General features: G+C 44.8%; 1 protein-coding gene across 1 annotated transcript in view; it reads left to right on the top strand.

The window, feature by feature from the left end:
- Window positions 1–20,886, top strand: part of HOOK3 (hook microtubule tethering protein 3) — a 79,958-nt gene that overhangs the window by 6,157 nt on the left and 52,915 nt on the right. The window contains exons 2-4 of the mRNA XM_052661314.1: window positions 2,361–2,446; window positions 16,711–16,783; window positions 20,020–20,070. Coding sequence (XP_052517274.1) covers window positions 2,361–2,446; window positions 16,711–16,783; window positions 20,020–20,070 — 210 coding nt within the window. The remainder of the gene's footprint in view (window positions 1–2,360; window positions 2,447–16,710; window positions 16,784–20,019; window positions 20,071–20,886) is intronic.

Here is a 20,886-nt window from a genome sequence, read left to right on the forward strand (position 1 = left end):
AGGAATATGACCCCGTAAGTAAAACATAATGAAGGCAGATGGTCCCCTGAACATTACTTGCAGTGTTTCCATGGTCGTTACCTGGTTTGACCTCAGCTGTGTTAACATGCAGTCAAGGCTGTGGTTTTTCCAGTAGTCATGTATGGATGTGAGAGTTGAACCATAAAGAAAGCTGAGCACCGAAGAATTGATGCTTTTGAACTGTGGTGGAGAAGACTCTTGAGAGTCCCTTGGACTGCAAGGAGATCAAACCAATCTATCCTAAAGGAAATCGGTCCTGAATATTCATTGGCAGGATTGATGCTGAAGCTGAAGCTCCAATACTTTGGCCACCTGATGCGAAGAACTGACTCACTGGAAAAGACCCTGATGCTAAGAAAGATTGAAGGCCAGAGGAGAAGGGGACAACAGAGGATGAGATGGTTGGATAGCATCACCGACTCTATGGACGTGAGTGTGAGCAAGCTCTGGGAGTTGGTGATGGACAGAGAAGCCTGGCATGCTGCAGTCCGTGGGGTCGCAGAGTTGGACACGACTGAGTGACTGAACTGAATTGAACTGTGTTAACATATAAACCTGTTATGTTAACACAGGCCTCCCTGCCTCCTCCGTGCAGGCCTTTCTTCACGCTGCAGCTGCTGCAATCCTTGTACTATGCAGATGGCTCAGCCTCCCTCTCCTGCTTAGAATCCTTTGCCTGTTTCCCTTGCTCTGAGGATAAAATCCTAACGTGGCTTGTGAGGATTTGCAGGATGCTGCTTCCTTCTTTAACTGTGTCTTCCACCGTTTACCCTCTTCCCTGTTCTGTCCTCTGATGCCCGAACTCTTCCATTTTACTAACCTATAAACTGCAGAGCACATCCTTTATCTGTTCTCAGAGATTATTTCTTTCCAAGTCCTGGTTGCACTACTGAGTAGAGTCATTGTTGGCACAGTGTGGTATCTTGCTCAGAAATAAGAAATGTGGCTACTGATTCTCAGCTACATCATGTTAGTGGTAATTCATGATATGTTTCAAATCAAAGTGAATTGAGGATATAACCCAGCTGCAGCTGTGATTGCTACATATGTATAAAGCTGTTTTGGTTCTTTATTTTTTCTGGCTGAGCCCCTTGCAGCATGCAGGATCCTGGTTCCCCAACCAGGGATCAAACCCGTGCCCCCAGCCGTGGACGTGCAGTCTTAACCCCTGGACCACCAGGAAGTCTCCCACAGTACTTTGGTTCTGAGTAAAAGAAATCTCAGCTTGGCCAGATGTAAAGAAGAGATGGATCTCGCATCACAGGAGACTCTGAGGTTTAGTTCGGTTGCTCAGTTTTGGCCTGTAGGACCTCATTCTTCTGTTCCTCTTCTTTGCCATTTACTGCGTTGGCCTCATCCTAACAGTCACAAGATGCCTGCTGATGGCCATTGAGGCCGCCAGCATCCTTATTCACACCAGGGGAGGTTGGCTTTCACGTAAGCCTCTCTCTGCGTCCGTTTGGTCCAGATTGTCTTTGCCTGAGCGCCTGTGAGCCAGTCACTGGCAGAGTGAGTGCAGGTGCCCTGACTTTCTTAGGGAGGGTATTGAATGCGGGGAAGCTGGCCAGCATCTGCCACAGCTCCTTTTACCAAAAGGAAAAACTTGCAGTGCAGCCTGCAGGAAATTCCCCAGAAGGGAAAACATTTCTTACTGTTCTGCTTTTTTTTTTTTTAATAGTCAGATCTTTATTTAAAACTCCAATCTGCCAGCTTAGTGTTTTCCACTAGCTCAGGGAGCAGAAGCCTTCACAGGCTTCCCAGCCTTCTGCTGAGAGGCTGCCTTCGTGGGAGCCTTTGCGGCAGCCATCGCTGCCCTTTTAGATGCTTGCTGAGCCTTTTCTGCTTCCTTGGCAGCCCTGCCAGTTTCTTCTCATTGAACCTTCCAAAGTTCAGGTTCTGATTTCCTCTTGGCCATCACATCAGCAAGAGATGCGCCCATTTCAGCCCTCTGGAATTTGAATGCACGGCAGGTTCTTTTCTTTTGAATTTCTTCTGACTGTCCCTTTCTGTGCTTGCTTCTGAAGAGGACAGTCCAGTTGATCTGACGAGGACTCCTCTTGGAGAGGAATGCCAGCTCACGTTTTGCATCAGGAAACTGGGAAACCTTCCCGTCGGTCCAGGCATAGCACCCCCCCATGCCCTGGGTAGATCTTGAACCCGCTGAAATGGCCCAGCTCCACCTTCAGGGCAGCTAATGCCAGAGAGAAGGAAAGATCTGTTCCGCTTTTTAAAAATGTATTCAACTCAAGATGAAGTAAAGAATCCTGAGAATTCTGCTGTATGGTTAACCGTGAAATCTTTCTTTTCTCTCTCTCTCTTTTTTTCCCCCCTTTTTCCAGATTCAGACGTTTAACGTGGACGCGCCATGCCAGACCGTGGAAGATTTAACGAATGGGGTTGTGATGGCCCAGGTTCTGCAAAAGATGTAAGAATAAATCGCTTTATCTTTTTCTGTGTTATGTACATGGATATTTATTAGATTGAAAACATGGCCAAAAAATAAAGTGTTCGCATGACACACGAGTTGCTTGTAGCCTGAGAACTGAGCAGCATGTGGTTTTGGTGGTCCATGCTTATTTCAGCTGCAGGGCAGTTAAGGCTGCAATGTTACAATACTCCAGCAGGTTTGGAATTCTTCGTGTGTGTTTTCAGCAAGTGTGGCAGACATTTTCATGTAAGCATCCGAATTTTGCCATTCTAGAACACTCTCAAGAGGCTTCCTCTTTCTGTAGGACTCTGCCCAGATGTCTCATCAGCAAGGCTTATATTTTTATATTTTATAAATATGTTTCCTTTATAGAATAAAGGAAAGGCATGCCCCATGTTCTGTGTCCCTGTTAACCTTCTGTGTGCTTCTAGAGTTAGGTAGCACCATCTCATATGCCATGTATTTTGCTTGTTTATTTGTTATCTGCTGCTTTCGCAGACACACGTCTGCGGAGACACACACACACACGCAGACACACATCTGCAGAGACACACACAGACGTAAGCTCCACTTGGAGGTGGGAGGTTTCTTTTGTTCATTGCCGTATCCTGGCACCTAGGACAGTACCTGGTTTTGGAGTAAGCCATCTGAAAATGCCCTTCTTTGTGGATCTAAAATAGTCAAATGTCAGCATCTCTGGTTCCGTCTGTATCACGGGTGCTCTGTTTACTGACTAATGGAAGGAGTGAGATACTCGTTTGAGATATATGATATAAAATAATCCCAGTTCTTTCCTTCTAAGCACTTTGAAAGCATAATATTTATAAAATTGATATTGTTAGGTTGTCTGGAACTTTTGACCTAGGAATTTTCAAGTAAAGGGTTACCTGTGAATTCACGACGTCATTAAGTGTGGCGTGATCTGGGGGACACGGTTGTCTACTGAAGCCTGAAACAGAGATTTGCCGGTGACTTGCTGAGGTTTCCTGCAGCTGGGTTGAGCACCAGTGTCATCACTGAAGGCGTCTTGCTGATGCTCGCCTTGCAGGGAGCTGTGTAGAGCTGCTTGTCTGAGAAGCAACTCAGACGCCTGCATTTCAGGGAATCTGCCTGCCTTTCACGTTAGGGGTCGGTGCCTGAGAACTATAGCTTGCCGTCTTTCTTCTGCACTCACGTGGCACATCCCTCCTGATACACAGGCATGTAGGCTTTTTGGTGGAACTCCAGGAGGCTTGCCTAAAACCTGACCAGCCCTGGTTCTGGCGCTGAGAGGAGTGGAGCCTGTGATTTCCATGGTCACCTTTAAGTGGTGCCCTAATAGCGAGGGTTTCACTCAAATTCTTGGTAGGAATTATTTGTGGGCAAGTGGGCATAGCTACGTGAGCTTTCCAAGTCGGTATCAGTAAAGGAGTTCTTTGTTTAAGTTACTTTGGGTAGGATTTCTCTCAATTGTAGAAACCAGGAGAAAGCCTGTTTTTACGTTATTTTACCAAACCAAGATCATGACATACATGCTGTTCTGCCAAGTGGTGGTTCTGATTTGCTGTAGTCTTGTAGATGTGTTTCTCATCAAGATTTCACTTTTTTTTCTCAAACTGAATCCCTTTTTTCACTTTGTTGTGGTATAACACAGAGCAAAAAGCATACTAAGAAAAAGGTGACAAATTTTTTGTGTGTGTTTGTATGTATTGTATGGGTATGCATGGATGTGTGCACACATCGGTGTGACCACCTCCCAGGTAGAACTGTATAACATTTCAGGCTCCCAGATGGTTCCCCCGCCTGCCCTTCCGTAATCAATAACCTCTTGTCTCCAAGTTAGCCATGATTCTGAGTTCCACACCATCCTTCTTACAAGTGGAATCTTACAGTTGATACTGTTTTGTGCCCGATTATTTCAACATAATGTCTGCATGACTCATCCATGTTGTTCTGTATTATCTGTTTTAAATAATTGCGTCATACAGCTTCCTCCTCTGTCAGTTTGATATTTCCTGAACAGCTACTCTGTGTCCAGCGCTGGTGACACAAGGGCAAAGCACAGACCGCAGGGTAATTGTGTTCCGAGAGTTTATAACCTGCAGAGAAACGGATTTTTAAATAACTATGGAAACAAACTTGCTAATATAACAAGCACTGCAGAGAAAGTTGTGAAAGTTTCGAAGTTAGCAGGCAGGCCACTCAGCAGAGCTCACATTCAGAAGAGTCCAAGAGGGAGATGTCCATTTGGGTGTCTCTCAATGGAAGCGTGAGTGTGGATTATTACATCACTCAGGGAAGAATATGGAGTAAGAAGAACATGTGTACATGAACCGTGAAGACCTTCGATGTTCAGCTGTTGGTCAGAACATCTACCAGCAGAGGGACCAGGACGACCCCAGGAACGCCCGTGAAATGTGGGTGCCCAGAGAAAGGGCAGGTCTCTTCATTTGTCTGAGCTGAGCGGTAAAACCTGGATCTTTCCCGTTGTTTTAGTAGAGATTTTATCAAATATATTCATAGTATCCTTATTGTTAGTACAACTTATTTTCCTCTCTCCTCTTGTAAGTCATTTTCTGCTCATCTGCTTTTCTGCTTCCAGCATCTTGTTGCTGCCTCCTCTCTCGCTGTTTGCCCACGTAGGTTCACCTCTCCCTGTTTTTTGTTTTTAATCAGTAGACTTTGTTTTTTGGAGCAGTTTTAGTTTCACAGCAAAACTGAGTGGAAGAAAGTTTCAGTACGAGACAATGAGAAAGTTCTGGAGGTGGATGATGGTGTGGTCGGACAACGGCGTGAACGTACTTAATGGTCTGGGTGATAATCATACGTATATTTTACTACAATAAGAGAAGTTTTTAAAAACTGAGCCAACAGTCTGGTGAGTTCCCACCGGCTCCGTGCCGCACCCCACACAGACCCTCCCCGGCTGTCAGAGTCCCCACCGCGTGGGACGTTTGTTACCATTGCTGAGCCTGCGTGGAAGCATCGTCATCACCCAGCCCCGAGTTTACGGCAGCGTTCACTCCATGTCATAAACTCTTGAGTTTCATTACAGCGCAGAGAATAGCATCTGCCCTGAAAATCCCAGAGCTCTGCCTAGTCACCCCCCACCCCCCAGTCACGGATCTTATTGTCTCCACTGTTTGGCCTTTTCTGGTCACACGGGATGTAGACTGGTTTCTTTCACTTAGTAATGCGCATTTAAGATTCCTCCTTGTCTCTTCCTGGCTCGTCTGTTCATTTCTTTTGAGGGCTTACCCCTCATTTTTTAAATAGCTTTGTTGAAATCAAAGTGACGTGCTTTGAATCACACATTTGTAGAGTAGAATTTGATGGTTTTCTTTTTTTTTAACTGATGGAGATGCCCAGGAAACTGTCAAGATAATGAGCATATCAATCACTTCAAAAGATTTTTCTAAGCCCCTCCTTCCAGCACCCACCTCCACCCTTCCACATCCCCAGGGCAACCACAGATTTGCTTTTTGTCAATTAATTTGCATTTTATAGAGAGTTATGTAAATAGGCTGATAGTATGTTTTGCTTTGAGAGGGAGAGGTGGTGGCTGCTTTTCCTGCAGCGCAATCTGAGATTCATCCGTGTTGCTGCCCGTGTCACTGGAGTGCACGCATGTTCCGTTGTACAGGCACGCTGTAGTCCGTCCTTCCACTCCGGGCTGTTACAGGTAGAGTGAGGCTCTGTTAGCATCACAGTCGATCACAGATGCTGGGAGCACTGGTGTCCCCATCTTTGTATGCACATACACTTTTGTTTCTCTTGGGCAAAATTCCATGTAATGGTGAAATGACTGGTTGTATGTTTAATGTTCAAGAAGCTGCCAGTCTGTTTCCGAAGTGAGTGCACCATTCACATTTCCACAAGCAGTGTGTGAGTCTTCCGGTTGCCCTGCGGCCTCAGCAACACTTGCTGAAGCCGGTATTCTTCATTATAGCCATTCTAGTGGCTGTCTAGGGGTGCATCACTGTAGGGTTTATTTGTATTTCTCTCGATATAATGACTAGTGACGTTGGGCGTCGTGTGTGTGTGTGTGTGTGTGTGTGTGTGTGTGTGTATACACACATGTCTGTATCTCTTTTGGTGAACAGTTTGTGGTAGTCTTTTTTTAATTTTTTAAAACTGAATATAATTGATTCACAAAGCTGTGTTAGCTTTTGGTGTACAGCAGGGTGATTCAGTTATACACATAGATTTAAAATATTCTTTTCTATCAGAGTTTATTACAGTTTATTATATATAGGTCCCTGTGCTACACAGTAGGACTTTATTTTACATATGGTAATTTATATCTGCTAACCCCAAACTCCTAATTTATCTGTCGTCTACCCTCTTTCCCCTTTGGTAAACATAGGTTTGTTTTGCGTGTCTGCGTCCATTTCCATTTCACGGACAGGTTCATTTGTGCCATGTTTTAGATTCCACGTATTAGTGATAGCATGCAGTATTTGTCTTTCTCTTTGCCTTCCTTCACTTAGTATGATAATTAATCTCTGGTTGTATCCATGTTGCTGCACATGGTGTTATTTCCTTCCTTTTCGTGGCTGAGTAATATTACATTGTATATATGTACATTTTCTTTATCCTTTCCTCTGTTGATGGACATGCAGGTTGCTTCCATGTCTTGGTTATTATAAATTGTGCTGCTGTGAACATTGGGCTGCATGTATCTTTTCCAGTTAGAGGTTTTTGTTTTTTTTTTCCCCAGATAGGTACCCAGGAATGGGATTGCAGGATCATACGGTAGCTGTGCTTTTTTAGTTTTTTAAGGAACCTCCATACTCCTCGCGATATGGGCCGCTCCAGTTTGCATTCCCACCAGCAGTGTGAAAGGGTTCCCTTTTCTCCGTCGCCTCTCCTGTCTGCCTTTTCTTTTTTTGATACTTTTATTCATTTATCGGCTGTGCTGGGTCTTTGTTGCTGTGTAGGCTTTTCTCTCGTTGCGGAGCGCAGGAGGTGCTCTTCCTCGCGGTGCGTGAGCTTCTCTCCGCGGTGGCCTCCCTTGTTGCGGGGCCCGGGCTCTGGGGCCTGCCGGCTTCAGTCGCTGCGGCCTGTGGGCTCAGGAGTCGCGTCTCCCGGGCTCTAGAGCGCAGACTCAGTAGTTGTGGCGCACGGGCTTAGTTGCTCCGCGGCATGTGGGGTCTTCCTGGCCCAGGGATCAAACCCATGTCTCCTGCATTGGCAAGTGGATTCTTTACCACTGAGCCAGCAGGGAAGCCCATTTTGCCTATTTTTTTAATTGAATTGTCTGTCTTATTGAATTTATAGTTCTTTATTTTAAATACATGTTCTCTCTCAGATGTAGGTTTTAAAATATTTTCTCCCAGCCTGAGGCTTCCCTTTTAACTTTATCAATAGTGTTTTTGCAGAGCAAATGTTTTTGAACTTTTTATTATTAAATAATTATGATTTAATAATAATATTTTTTTAGTTCACCTGTTTTGTTTTGTTTTTTAAACTGTATTAAGAAACCTTTACCAGAGCCAGGGTCACTAAGATTTTCTCCTGTGTTTTCCTCTAGAAGTTTTATAGTTTCAGTGCTTCTGTTTAGGTCTGTGATGCAGCTGAACCTGGCTGGTAAAAACACCGACATGCTGGGATGCGTCATTCTGCGTTCCCCGGCACGAGCCCTTGGTCACCCGGTATCAGTGCTGCCCCAGCCCTGCTGTCTCCTTCTTCTGGGGGCTGACTCCCGCTGTCCTGTCTGCAGAACCCCAGCACTGCATCCCCACCTCTCCTCTGATCACCTTCCAAGGTAGGGGCCACCATACTTCTGAGAAGGTTGAGACACACACAGGAAGATCTCCCTGGCATCCCCGACTCCATCCCCGCCCTCACCGCCGCCGCCAGCATGCATGTGGCCGCCTCGCTGCCCATGGCCGCCTGCGGGCTGGGCTGGGGCCTGCAGTCCCACCGTCTCGCCCACCCCTGTGGGCCCTGTGCTGGCTCCCCCCACCTCTCCCCTGCTCTGCGAGGTCACATCCACCAACAGGCTTCTGTGTCTTTAAACAGACTTCGCAGGACCCTGCTCCTGTCCGTGAGCATGCCGGTTGTCCTCCCAGTGGAGCGTCCGTCCCAGACCACCCCCCGCCCCGGCCCCCGCCAACCTCTCTCACATCCACTTCCGGCAGAGTGTCCCCACCATCACGTTGGAGCCGCTCTTGTTCGGGACATCAGTTATCTGCGTGCTGCTGGTGCCGTTCTCTGTCCTTGCCTGGACCAGCAGGAACGCTCCAAGGATGTCTCAGTCCTCGCTGGGACCGATGAGAGCGCTCCAGGGACAGATGCTCATCTGCTTACAGCTTCTTCCTTGTGACGCTCACTCGCATTTGGCCTCCAGGGTGCTGTGGCCACTGGATTGCTCTCCTGTCTCGCTGGGTGGTCTGCATTTCCTGGGCTCGTCTCCCTCTCCTGTGCTCCCTCCTTGGGGTGCAGAGCCTTAGACTCAGGCCTCACCCCTCTTCCCTTCTCTTTGGTTTGCTTCACCTCTTGATGATTCATCTCACAGCCTAGAATATCATCCGTATCCTGATGATGCTCAGGTTTTATCTCCAGCGTGAATCTCTCCTCTGGCAGCCGGACTTGGTTTAGGCTCAGCATCTCCGGTCAGATCTGAAAGACACCTCAGAGTCATCACATCTAAAGCTAAGCCCTGCCTTCTACCCAGACCCACTCAGTCAGACGTCCTCTCGTTTCAATGGTTGGCATTGCTGGCCTTGAGCTGCTTAGACCTTAAAACCTCTCTCCGATTTCTCCACATCCCACATCCAACCCATAGCAGATACTGATGGCTACATTTTTAAACTGTTGCTATATCTAGCCTTTAGATCTGACTTCCAGGTTACAGAGAGCTACAGAGGAAGAGGTGAAACTAAGTCAGGAGGAAAGGGCCAGACAAATCCAGAAAGTGGACTGTTCCGCGGGACAGTTGACTTGGTCTGTTCAGCAAGAAAGGGGTGAACAGTTCTAGATCAGAGAGCCGGGACAGACAGACACTGACCGAACACGTCGGATGGCTCTTCTTGGAAGACCTACCGTGGCCAGCAGCGTGGACACCCCCAAGGATGTCGTGCCAGGCGGTAGCCGACCGGCTACCAGGAGGCCAGACTCCACCCGTGACGTCTGGGAGGTGTCTGAGGTGGTCAGACTCGTGGAGCGGTGGCTGCCAGGGATGGGATTTGGGGAAACGCGGAGTTGCTATTCTGCAAGTATAGAGTTTCCATTCCTTGCGACGCACAAGCCCTAGATCTGCCATGCTGCGCTGCACCTGCGGCCAACAGAACTGAACCCCGACCTTGAATGTCTCTTGAGAGGGCAGAGCTCATGTTAAGTGTTCTTACCACAGCTTCAAAAACAAAAAAGCAAGTGCAGTGCGTGACTCTTGGGTTTTGTTTGAACAAATACACCTCAAGGATGTAATGGAGGAGATTTGAGTGTACACTGAATATAAGATGGTATTCTGGGAGCATTTCTTTGTTATGTGAGGTGTAGCATCAGAACCGTGGTGGGTGAGGTGCAGGTAAGTGCCTCACTTATCAGAGGTGTATTGTGGAATTTTTAGGACTAAAAATTTTATGATGAAAATTACTTGCTTTACTGCTACTGTATTTATTGGTCTAGCTGCCCTGATTGTGTTAATTTCCAGGCTAGCGTCGGTGTCTCTGCAGTTGCCTGCCTGCAGGCTGATGTGCGTGCAGCAGCCAGAGGGTTTCTTGGTTAGGTGTCCAGCTTCAGGCCGGCCCTGGCACCCCAGGTCACTCGGGGTGAACACCGCGGGCCCACAGTGACACATCAGAGCCCACGTGGCCTGCACACTTGGCACCGTCCTGACCTCACTTACCTGTGTTCTTTCTGCCTGGCACCGGCTCCAGGCTCATCCTCACGTGTGTCCCACCCCAGGGCTTTTGCACGGCCGGGCCACTGCCTCCAGTGTTTATCAGCCAGACCTCCAAATGCCGCTCCTCCTCACCAGCTGCCAGGCCCCCCGATAGCCGTCCGTCTCCCCATGTACCCACCCCCCCCCCCCCCGCCCCCCGACCAGCCATTTAAGTTGCTGCTGCCCTCACCTTCCAGACCCACTTGTCAGGCTCTGCAGTAGGAGTTCTGTAAACGTTAGCTGAATGAATGAATCTGGAATTACAAACGTTGACTTTGAATTGAAAAGAAAGCAACTTTTATATCCTTTTATCGTTTATCTCCAAGAAGAGTTCCCCGCTCTTATGTCATTCTCCATCAAGTTTCCCTGACGCCAACATCCCAAGGAGACTGAGGCCCCGCAAGCTGAGATTGAAGCCCTTTGATTCTGACACTTAGGGCAGACTTAGCGTTAAGGCCCAGTCCCACGGGACCACCCCCACTGCAGACGCCAGGTGGATGTGGGCGGGGTCCTGGGGCACCATACTCCTGCCCAGCCAACTGCAAATGCTGGAGTTCCTATGAACCCCCTCGTGTTTGATATTTGCGAGAATGACACAGAACTCAGAGAAGCCCTGTGCTTACGATAACAGTTTTATTGTAAAAGATCCAACTCAGGAACCAAATGAAAGAGATGCCCAGGGGAGCGTGGGGTTGAGGGCGGGGCAGAGCTCCGTGCCCCCGGCCCACCGTCCTCCCAGCACAGGGCTGTGCTCACCCACCCCGAGGCTCCTGAACCCTGTTGTATGGAGTTTATTTGGGGGTTTCACTACAGAGCCGTAAGTGAAGTCATTAGCCTCAGGGGAGTTTGAACTTTATCTCCATCCCTTCCTGGAGGTTGGGCGTGGGGCTGTACGTTCCTCTGGGGCCAGTCATGGTCCTAAAGCTGTCTAGGGGTCCCACAGTGAGTCACCCCCTTAGCATTAGTATGGCTGGAAACAGCTCACGATGAATTGTGAGAGACACCGCATCACTCAGGAAATTCACAGGGTTTTAGGAGTTCAGCCCCAGGAATCAGAGACAAAGACCAAACCTGTTTCTTGTTCTGCCACAACCACATGTTGGGTGAAAGAGCCAGATCAGAAGCTGTAAGAGATGCCGCTCAGTGCCACCAGATTTTATATTTCAGAGACCAAGAACGAGGGAAAAGGAAGGAGGTGAAATGACGGCCAAGCTGTGGACAGTGGTGGAAGGGCTCTTTGGGCCTGTGGGACCGGATCGCCTGCCTTAGTTTAGACAGAGCCTGTCCCTTCTGAGCCTGTGTTGCTCATTCGGACACAGCCGGGGCTAAAGCATAGTTCACTTTATTTTTGTTGTCATTAAGGATGTCAAATATAAATATCATAGCTAACTCTTCAATATCCATTTAATGGCAGAGGACCAAAATGATTGTTTTATGTAATGAAAAGATCACGAGAAAATAGACCTAAGAATCAACATATCTGTTTTAAAAAATAGTAAAGTTTGCTGCTAAAAATGCCATATCAAGGATATTTGTGTAATGTAGCTGATTCGCTTTGTTGTATAGTAGAAACTGACACACTGTAAAGGAGCTCTACCCCTTTTTTTTTTTTTTTAATGCCTTACTAAGAAATCAAACTGCAGTGTTTGTTTCAGACCTCGTCTTCATTTGGGGGAATCAGGAGGAATATTTTGGTACTTTAATAATTGCAGCGGTAGAAATAAAATTCAATGTTTTGGTTTCTGTGGAGGCAGTTGACTGCAGGAAGACAGTGTATTTGTGGAATTACATGAAGGATTAAAATTAATGGGCTTTTCCTTTAGCTTAAGCTGTGACAAAGAAGCTACAGCCAAGTAGATGTGTTACTGGAAACGTCGAGGAAATGGCTTTGTATGTTTTGTGGTTAGTTTGTGTTTTCTTAGCAGAGTCAGAACGTAGTAAGAAGCTAAAGATAGTCCCTTACTCACGAGGAACACTCCCAGTAAGATTATCCCTTGTTGGTTACATATCTATGCAGAACTATAATCTTTTACGATTTTGGAGAAGATTGCCTTTATGTTCTTTGATCCTAGCCTGAAAACGTTAATTAGGGTTTTTAAGAAAACACTGGAAATTGTCAACTACATAGAGAAACAGAGTTATGGCTAGATGGTGGCACATTGAGTCAAAGTTCATGACTACAAAATGTCACTTTAAGTGGAAGCCGGCTGGGGACCACTGTTCCTTTTTTTTTTTTTTTTTTTAATTGAAGTATAGCTGATTTATGGTGGTGTTAATTACTGCTCTGCAGCCAAGTGATTCATTTTACATACACGTTCTTTTTTAAAAAACACTCTTTTCCATTATGATTTCTCCCAGGATATTGAATACAGTCCCCTGGGCTGTACAGGAGGACCTCGCTGTTTATCCATTCTCTGTACAACGGTTTCCCTCTGCCAACCCCGACCTCCCCCACTTCCTCCCGCCCCGCCCAGTCTGCTCTCTGCCTCCGTGGTTCCGTTCTGTTTCACAGATCGTTCATTTGTGTCGTAGTTTAGATCTGTGGACTCCTGTTGTTGTTGTGTTCCACCCAACTGGCAGATTGGAAGCTTATTCAGTAAAAGCGCTGTGACTTTTTCCAAGCGTTGTTCGGTGCACAGGTATCGCTGGGGACTGCCGTGTGTCAGAGGTGCTCGGGGGACAGCGGTGGCCGGCCCTACTCATCTGCTGTCAGAAAAACGGCAGTACCATCACGTTAACTGCGTGAATGTGGGGCGGTCACTCACCTCCTGCGTCTGATGTTCCGCAGTGCCACGCGGGGGCGCTGATGACCCTCCTGCAGAGTCACCGTGAACGCGGTGCCGGGCTCCGTGGCGCGGCCGATCCCGGTGCTGAGTTTGGGGTAGTAACAGCTGCCTGGGCTGTCCTTCTCTGCTCAGGCACCGTTTTGGGGTTCTGATGCGGTGGTCCTTTTAGGAAGAAACAAACTGGTGCTTGGCTTGAAACGTCTTATTCAGATTTTCCCAAGTTCTTCGATTTGTGTTACTCTAAATCGTAAATGAAGTATTTCATAGTCTTGGAGTCCTCAGAGTGTACAGTTCCTTAAGCATTGTAAAGCGATCTTTTTTATAAGTTAAGGGGTTTCCTGTTGAGATGGAAGTCCCTTTTAGCTGTGTGACCCTGAATCGCAACTCAACCAGTAAGTCTAGTGTGCCTTTGGCTTTGCGTGAGTATCCCCCACTTAGCACCAGACTCACAAGTTGCCCTGCTCATGAGTCCTTCTTATTTGGAAAGACTGTTACTTGGCTGGCAGTGATAATGATTTTTAGACTATGGTTTTTTTCAATGATTTAAGTATTAAAAATACAGAATTTTTTATTTTCTGGATTATTTTCATGATAATTCTTTAATATTTTAGTAGAATTCACTTACATTTTCTTTTCTTCTTTTTTTTTTTTTTTGCATAATCTATTGTTGCAAGAGGTTTTAAGCCCAAAGGCCCCTTTTTTTTGAGGGGTTGTCTGCCCATTGTGTGTCCCACTCCATCCTTCTGGTCACATGAAAGTCAGACTGGGGATGGAAACAGACTCTGGCTTCATCGCTTGCAGTTTCCTGGGAATTTAGAATTGGGATTGGCTGGGGGCTGCTCATCAAAACTCTCTCCTTGAACTGGCATGGTGAAGACTTGGAGCATGTGTGGAGACACAGAAAAAGCTGGTCTTCAGAGAGAAAATGTATGGATGGGTGGAAGTGAAGGGGAAAGTCAGGCGAGTACCGTCCAGACTCCTAACAGCCTTCCTGTCCTCAGTCTAGTTCTTGAGGAGGCCCCACTGCTTTTTTGTACTGCAGCGTACCTCCGCGTCTTCTGCAAGTTCCTTCTTTTTGCAGTTTTGCTCAAATTAGTTTCAACTAAAGAAGCTACATTAAGCTTGGAAGAAAAATGGTTGAGTGTGAATATCTACATGCAGAAGAATGAAGTTAGACCCTTTACTTACACTATGCACATGGGTCATAACCTACCGAAAACACACCTACATTTAAAACTGAAGCTGTTGAAAATCATAGATGAAGACATAGGAATAAGTCCTCCTGACCTTGAATTAGGCAAAAGCGTCTTAGATATAATACAAAAAGCAGGCATAGATGAAATTGAACTTTATCAAGATTAAAGGAGTCTGGTAGACTGCAGTCCATGGGGTCGCTAAGAGTGGGACAGGACTGAGTGACTTCACTTTCACTTTTCACTTTCATGCATTGGAGAAGGAAATGGCAACCACTCCAGTGTTCTTGCCTGGAGAATCCCAGGGACGGGGGAACCTGGTAGGCTTCCGTCTGTGGGGTTGCATAGAGTCGGACATGACTGAAGCGACTTAGCAGCAGCAGCGGCAGCAAGATTAAAAACAATTGTGCCACAAATTGTGCCATCAAGAAGTTGTAAAAAGATAACTCACAGAATGCGAGAAAGTATTTACACATCTTATGTCTGATAAAGGGCTTTTATCCTGAATACTGAAAAAAAAAGCAAAACCAAAAACTAACAACTCAAAAACAAAAACTCAGTTGTTAAATTGGAAAGACTCTGAATAGACTTGTCCAAAGAGGATATATAGACAGCCAATAAACACGTGAAGAGATGCCCCACATTGTTAGTTATTAAGACGATGCAGATCACAGCCACAGTGAAACAGTACTTCACATCCATTCTGACAGACGTAGCTAAAAAGAGGGATAGCACCAAAGAGCAAGACTGGAAGAAGTGGGGCTGATGCGTGCTGCAGCTGAGAATGTAAAGTGGTACAGCTGCTTTGGGAAACAGTTTAGTCATCTTTCACATGTTAAACAGGCTTGACAGGGGACCCAGCAATTCCGTTCCTAGGCTCATACCCAAGTGAAGCATGTATATCAGCTGATGAATAGATTATAGTGTATCCATAAATGGAATATTATTGAGCCTTGAAAAGGAAAGAAGGAATGACACATGCTGCAACATGGATAAACTTTAAAAAACATGCTGAAGGAAGGAAAGCAGACACAAAAAACCACACAGTGCATAATTTCATGAAACGTACAAAACAGCAAACTCATGAAGGTGAAAAGCAGATTAGTGATTCCTAGCGGCCAAAAAGAGAAACAGAAGTGATGGCTAAATGAATAAAGGATTTCTTTGGGGGATGATGGAGAAGTTCTAAAATTCGATTGTGGTAATGGGAATATACTAAAATCCACTTCAAACAGGTGAATTGTATGGTCTGTGAATTATATCTCAATTAAAATTAAAGAGAATAAAGTGAATATGTTAACTTTGGTACAAGCTTCAAAAATAATCATAGTAGATTTCTGTAGAGATAACTTATTCATAACTTTTCTCATAAATACATATGCCTAAATAAGTACCTTTCTTTTTTAATAATAAAATTTTGAAACTCTAGATAGCATGTTATTTCATTTAAAGATAACTTGAAATTTAGTACTGATTGTGCATATCAGTTTGAGTGATAGTTTAAATTGAGACTGCTGATTTTGTCCTATCATGTTTTTCTGGTCGCTGTTACATTTTTTGGGTGAATGGAGACAGTTATGTTGTGAATAGATCTTTCAACTCAGCACTTGCTAGAGCACGGCAGAGGTGTTCAACCTGTGGTCTTGAACAAATACAGTTTAATTTCTTAGAGGATCTGTGTCAAGAACTTCAAGGTAAATATCATGCCAGGCTAAAACTTTTTCTTTCTTTCTTTCTAGTATTTATAAAAGTTTTGGAGGTTTTCCTAAGAAAAATAAGCCTAAGTATATTCAGGTTATATTCTTGTTTCAGTTTGTTTGTCCACACCGAATCCAAGTGTTATCTTAGATTTAGGGCTTCTGCAAACAGAAACAGTATCCAGTTTTGTCTGATGCCTACTATTACATAAACAGGTCTCTGTTTATATTATTTAAGCACATTAAAATTTTAGTAATGTTTTTGGTGACCTTCAAAGTAGTAGGGGATGAAAGGCATTGAAATATTAACTGAATAGCTTATTTTAACCTTCTTCCTAATATATTTCATTGACCTTTTTAAAACAATCGTCATTAACTTTGACTGCTTTTAGATATTAGTGTGGTATCTACTAATTCCAGATTAGTGTATAATTTTAAAAATATATTTAACTTTATGTTACCACTTTTCACCTTTTAGCTTGTTTTTGATTAAAAAATGTTTTTAACGAGCTGATAACGGTTGATTTTAGAGAAACTTACTGTAATTGCATTCAGTCTCATGTATTGAATTATTTTGTAACTTATATGTGTCAAATACATTTTTACATAGCAATTAAGTGATGATGCAAAATGAATTTCAATTGTGTTTGTGTGTGTGTGTTTTGTTTTAGCTTGAGAGCTACATGATCTTAATATGCTAGCTTTTTCTTATTTGCAGAGATCCTGCGTATTTTGATGAAAATTGGTTAAACAGAATCAAAACTGAAGTAGGAGATAACTGGAGGCTAAAGGTATTTTATTTTTATGTCTTTTGCTTGGGTGACCGTGACACTTGTTGACTTTTGATCTGATGTATCTGAAATAGCGTTTGGTGAATAATCTAGAACTAAAGATGGGGGTGAGCTGAAACAGCTCACCACAGTGCCGTCTAGTGAAGCACCGTGACCAGGCTCCAGAGCCGGGCTGCCTGTGTCCACAGCCCAGCCCAGTGCTCACGACCCCGGCCAAATCTTCAGCCCTCCAGAGCCTGAGTTTCCCGTTTGTAAAATGAGGACTGTGACAGGGTCTACCCCACGGAAATAAATGAGTTAACACGTGTAATGTACTTAGGACAGTCATGTTAGTTACTAGTGTTGTTATTAAAGATGAGGAAATAGTCATCATTATTAACTGTGTCCACAGCACTCAGAGAATGAATTATTTTTATTTCCATCCTAATAACCTTAGTTTTCAGTACTTCTTAAGCATCTTTGACCGAAACCCACAGTGAGAAATGCAGTTCACCGGGAAGCTTCCCACCCGCCTAAGTGTATGTGCGTGTAACCTTGGTCTATGCAGTAATGTTTTTATTTTATTTTTAAAAATACAGATCGCAGCCCATCTGTAAATTATTTTTTTTTACCTTTCTGTCTTGAAATGATTATAGACTCATAACGGGTTGGGAAAAGAAAAGTACAGAGAATTTCCATGTACCAATCCCCCGGTTTTTGTGAAACCTAAGGACTGACGTGGGTGTACTGCGCAGTGTATGCGGCCCTGCCTGCCTCTGTCCACGTGCACGTCCCCACATCCGCACACACCACCTGCATCACCCGGGCCCTCGGCTACTGCTGCCTCCCTCTCCATCTCTCATCTTGTTATACAAAATCATTCTGTGGTCGTAAGTGGCAGTGTGGAGAACTCTAGAATCATTTATTTTTGACACAGCTTGTTGTTTGTTATTTACTCGCTAAAAGTCGTGTCCACTAAAAGTCTTTGCAGCCCCATGAACTGTAGCCCGACCAGGCTCCTCTGTCCATGGGATTCTCCAGGCATGAATACTGGAGTGGGTTGCCGTGCCCTTCTCCAGGGGATCTTCCTGACATCGAACCTGCATCTTCTGCGTTGGCAGGCGGGTTCTGTACCCCTGAGCCACGAAGCCCTTGATATAGCTTAGTAGCGACTCAAATGCAGATGAATGAGCTTGTGAAATCCCTGGACTTAACGACGGGCCAAGCTTGGTTTGTTTTTATCTTTCCATAAAGCACGTTTGAGGAAAATATTTATTCATTGACTAGACATTGGGTCTGACAGAATCTAATTCCTCTTTTTCACTAAACTCAAGTTAATGGATGCTGTTTAATGGCACTGTTTTAATTTCGAAATAGCCTTTGAAGAATAGGCAGTTACAGAGGTGGCTCTTTAGTGTTCTGACTTAGAAATCAGGCTGCTCATCAGGTCATGTTTGCTACTGAAGGAGCTGCATGCCCCACGCCTGTGTACACAGTTTGTACACAGACACACACACAAACCCACACGGTCGTCAGTGTCGGGAGGGTGGCAGGGCAGTAACCTAGAGAAGGGGGAGTGTTTATCGCGTTCTCCACGTTCAGAACTGAACGGCACCGCTGCGATTTGCATTCCTGTTCTCTGTGTCACATCCTGTGGTCTATTTCTTCAGCTGTATTTCTTCAATTTTAAGATGCCATTGATTTTACCATACCGTTGATGAATGAATAATAAGATTTGTAGTTTTCCCAGTGGAGAATAAACTACTGTTTTAAACGAATGCATTGATCTTCAAGACTTTTTCTAAGTTAAAATGTTAAAAGATAAATGAACACCATAGAACCAAAGAAAGTATATATTTCCCATGACTCCAGATTTTCTTAGGGATGCGAACATGTTTTATTTATGAGTTGTTGTTTTTTTTTTTTAAGGATGATGTTTTCAGTTTATTGTCTTCCCTTAAAACGAAGTATGGCTTCGATGACCCCGAACCCCACTGCTGTGGAATCTTTTCTTTGATGGCGCCCACTGCTCCTGCCCTCTGTCCTAGAATGTCTTCCGCTAGGAGCATCCAGCAGGGGCGGCCAGGTGGATGATCAAAGGAATCCTGCCATGTGCATCCTGACACAGATCCAGCCGTACCAGTTGGGTCCAAAAAACGAGGGGGGAAATGCAAGTCTGTAGGAAATAGTGCAGGTGACTGTGCCTGTGATTTCAGCCAGGCGGCAAAAGCAGGAGCCTGCGCCCGGAGCTGAGTGGCTGTTAGTCCCTCAGCCTGTCTTGTTACTGAGACGCTCCTGATAGCATTGTTGTCTTGAAATGCTGAGCATTGTACAAACATTTAAAGATATAGTCTTTTTTTTTTTTTAACTTAATGGCTCTTAAATATTTCCTTGGTCTCAGCTGAATGAACACACTCTTTTTCTGACCATGGAGAAGCTTGCTGCTGCTGCGGCTAAGTCGCTTCAGTCGTGTCCCACTCTGTGCGACCCCACAGACGGCAGCCCATTGGGCTCCGCCGTCCCTGGGATTCTCCAGGCAAGAACACTGGAGTGGGTTGCCATTTCCTTCTCCAATGCAGGAAAGTGAAAAGTGAAAGTGAAGTCACTCAGTGCTGTCCGACTCTTAGCGACCCCATGGACTGCAGCCTACCAGGCTCCTCCGTCCATGGGAGTTTCCAGGCAAGAGTACTGGAGTGGGATGCCATTGCCTTCTCCAATGGAGAAGCTTAGAGACATTCTTTCATAGGTGACAACCTGTTTCATAGGTTGCTTTGAGACATTCTTTCATAGGTTGCTTTGCGAGGATAATTTTGACTATAATTTTTGCTTAATTCTCTAACTTTAGAACTTAACCTCTGTGTAAGATGTAACTGCTTTTCTGGGGAAAACGGCACTGAACTCAAGTCTTCAGTAAGGATGCCACATTTTCTTTTTTATTTCCCTGCAGAAAATCTACATACTCTGATCCTACTGTTAAGTCTTCTACAATTAACTTCTGATTCTGTCAATGTGGTCAGAACATTGAAAATTAAATTTGATAATTGGAAGCTTAATTAATTTGCTTTATAAATCTCTTAGATCAAATAAACCAGAGTCCTTTTTTATGATGGTGATTCAAATGTACTGTTGAATTTATTTTTTATGTTTACTTTATGATTAACAAGAATGACTGGTTGATTCAGAAATTTTTTAGCTCAGAGTATGTTTTCATCTGTGGTTGGCTTTTACCCAGTTGATTTTTTTCTCTCTTTAAACAGATAAGCAACTTAAAGAAAATTTTGAAAGGAATCCTGGATTACAATCATGAGGTAAGGGCATTTTTTTCATTTTCCTTGGAAGTATTACTATAGGATAGTTTAATTTTACAGTACTTGAAAATAGTTTCAGGTAAAGGAAAAACTAACTCGGAATTAATAATCAGCTTTATTTTCCAATGTATAGTCTTTATGATAATGGTTCAGGAAACCAGCTATTAAGTGATTTTTATATAAATAATGTTTTTCACTATAATATGGATAGTTTGTGAGGGTTTACTCATTTATGTAAGCATTCCTTTCTTCTATATGTTAACTCTTTCCTCACTTTCCTTACTCGTGAAGGTGCAAAATTACTCACAAGTCCCTTCCCTGCTTCCGTCTTATTCCTTGGCAGACTCTCATCCTAAGATTAACTCAGTTTATCCACTGAGTCTGTATCAGGATGGTCAGGACATCGATGGGGAAAAGAATCAGGCAGTGGAACTAGTTTTTCTTTAAATTTCGTGATCACAGATAGCAAACGAACACGCCACAGCCTAGAAACACCTGTTATTTCCTTACTGTGTTTTTCCACAAACCGACTTGCATTTAAGCCTACGTCTGTGCTTAGGTTACCTGTCCTCATCATCTCAGCACGTGACCCCGCCATCCACCCTCCTGTCCAAGTCCAAGCCCTGCAAGTCATCCTACAGTCCTCCTCCTCCTGATGCCCTCAGCAAGGCCTGTTGGTTAACTCTCCAGCATGCCATTTTCTCCGCCTCTGCTGCCAGTGCCCTACACCAGGCCGTCGTCAGCTTTTGCTTGGGTCGCTGGTGTAGCCCAGCTGGCGGCGCTGGCCTCACTCTTGCCCCTCTGCTGTCTGTTCTC

This window comes from Budorcas taxicolor, chromosome 24 (assembly GCF_023091745.1).
Source record: "Budorcas taxicolor isolate Tak-1 chromosome 24, Takin1.1, whole genome shotgun sequence".
NCBI classification, from domain to species: domain Eukaryota; kingdom Metazoa; phylum Chordata; class Mammalia; order Artiodactyla; family Bovidae; genus Budorcas; species Budorcas taxicolor.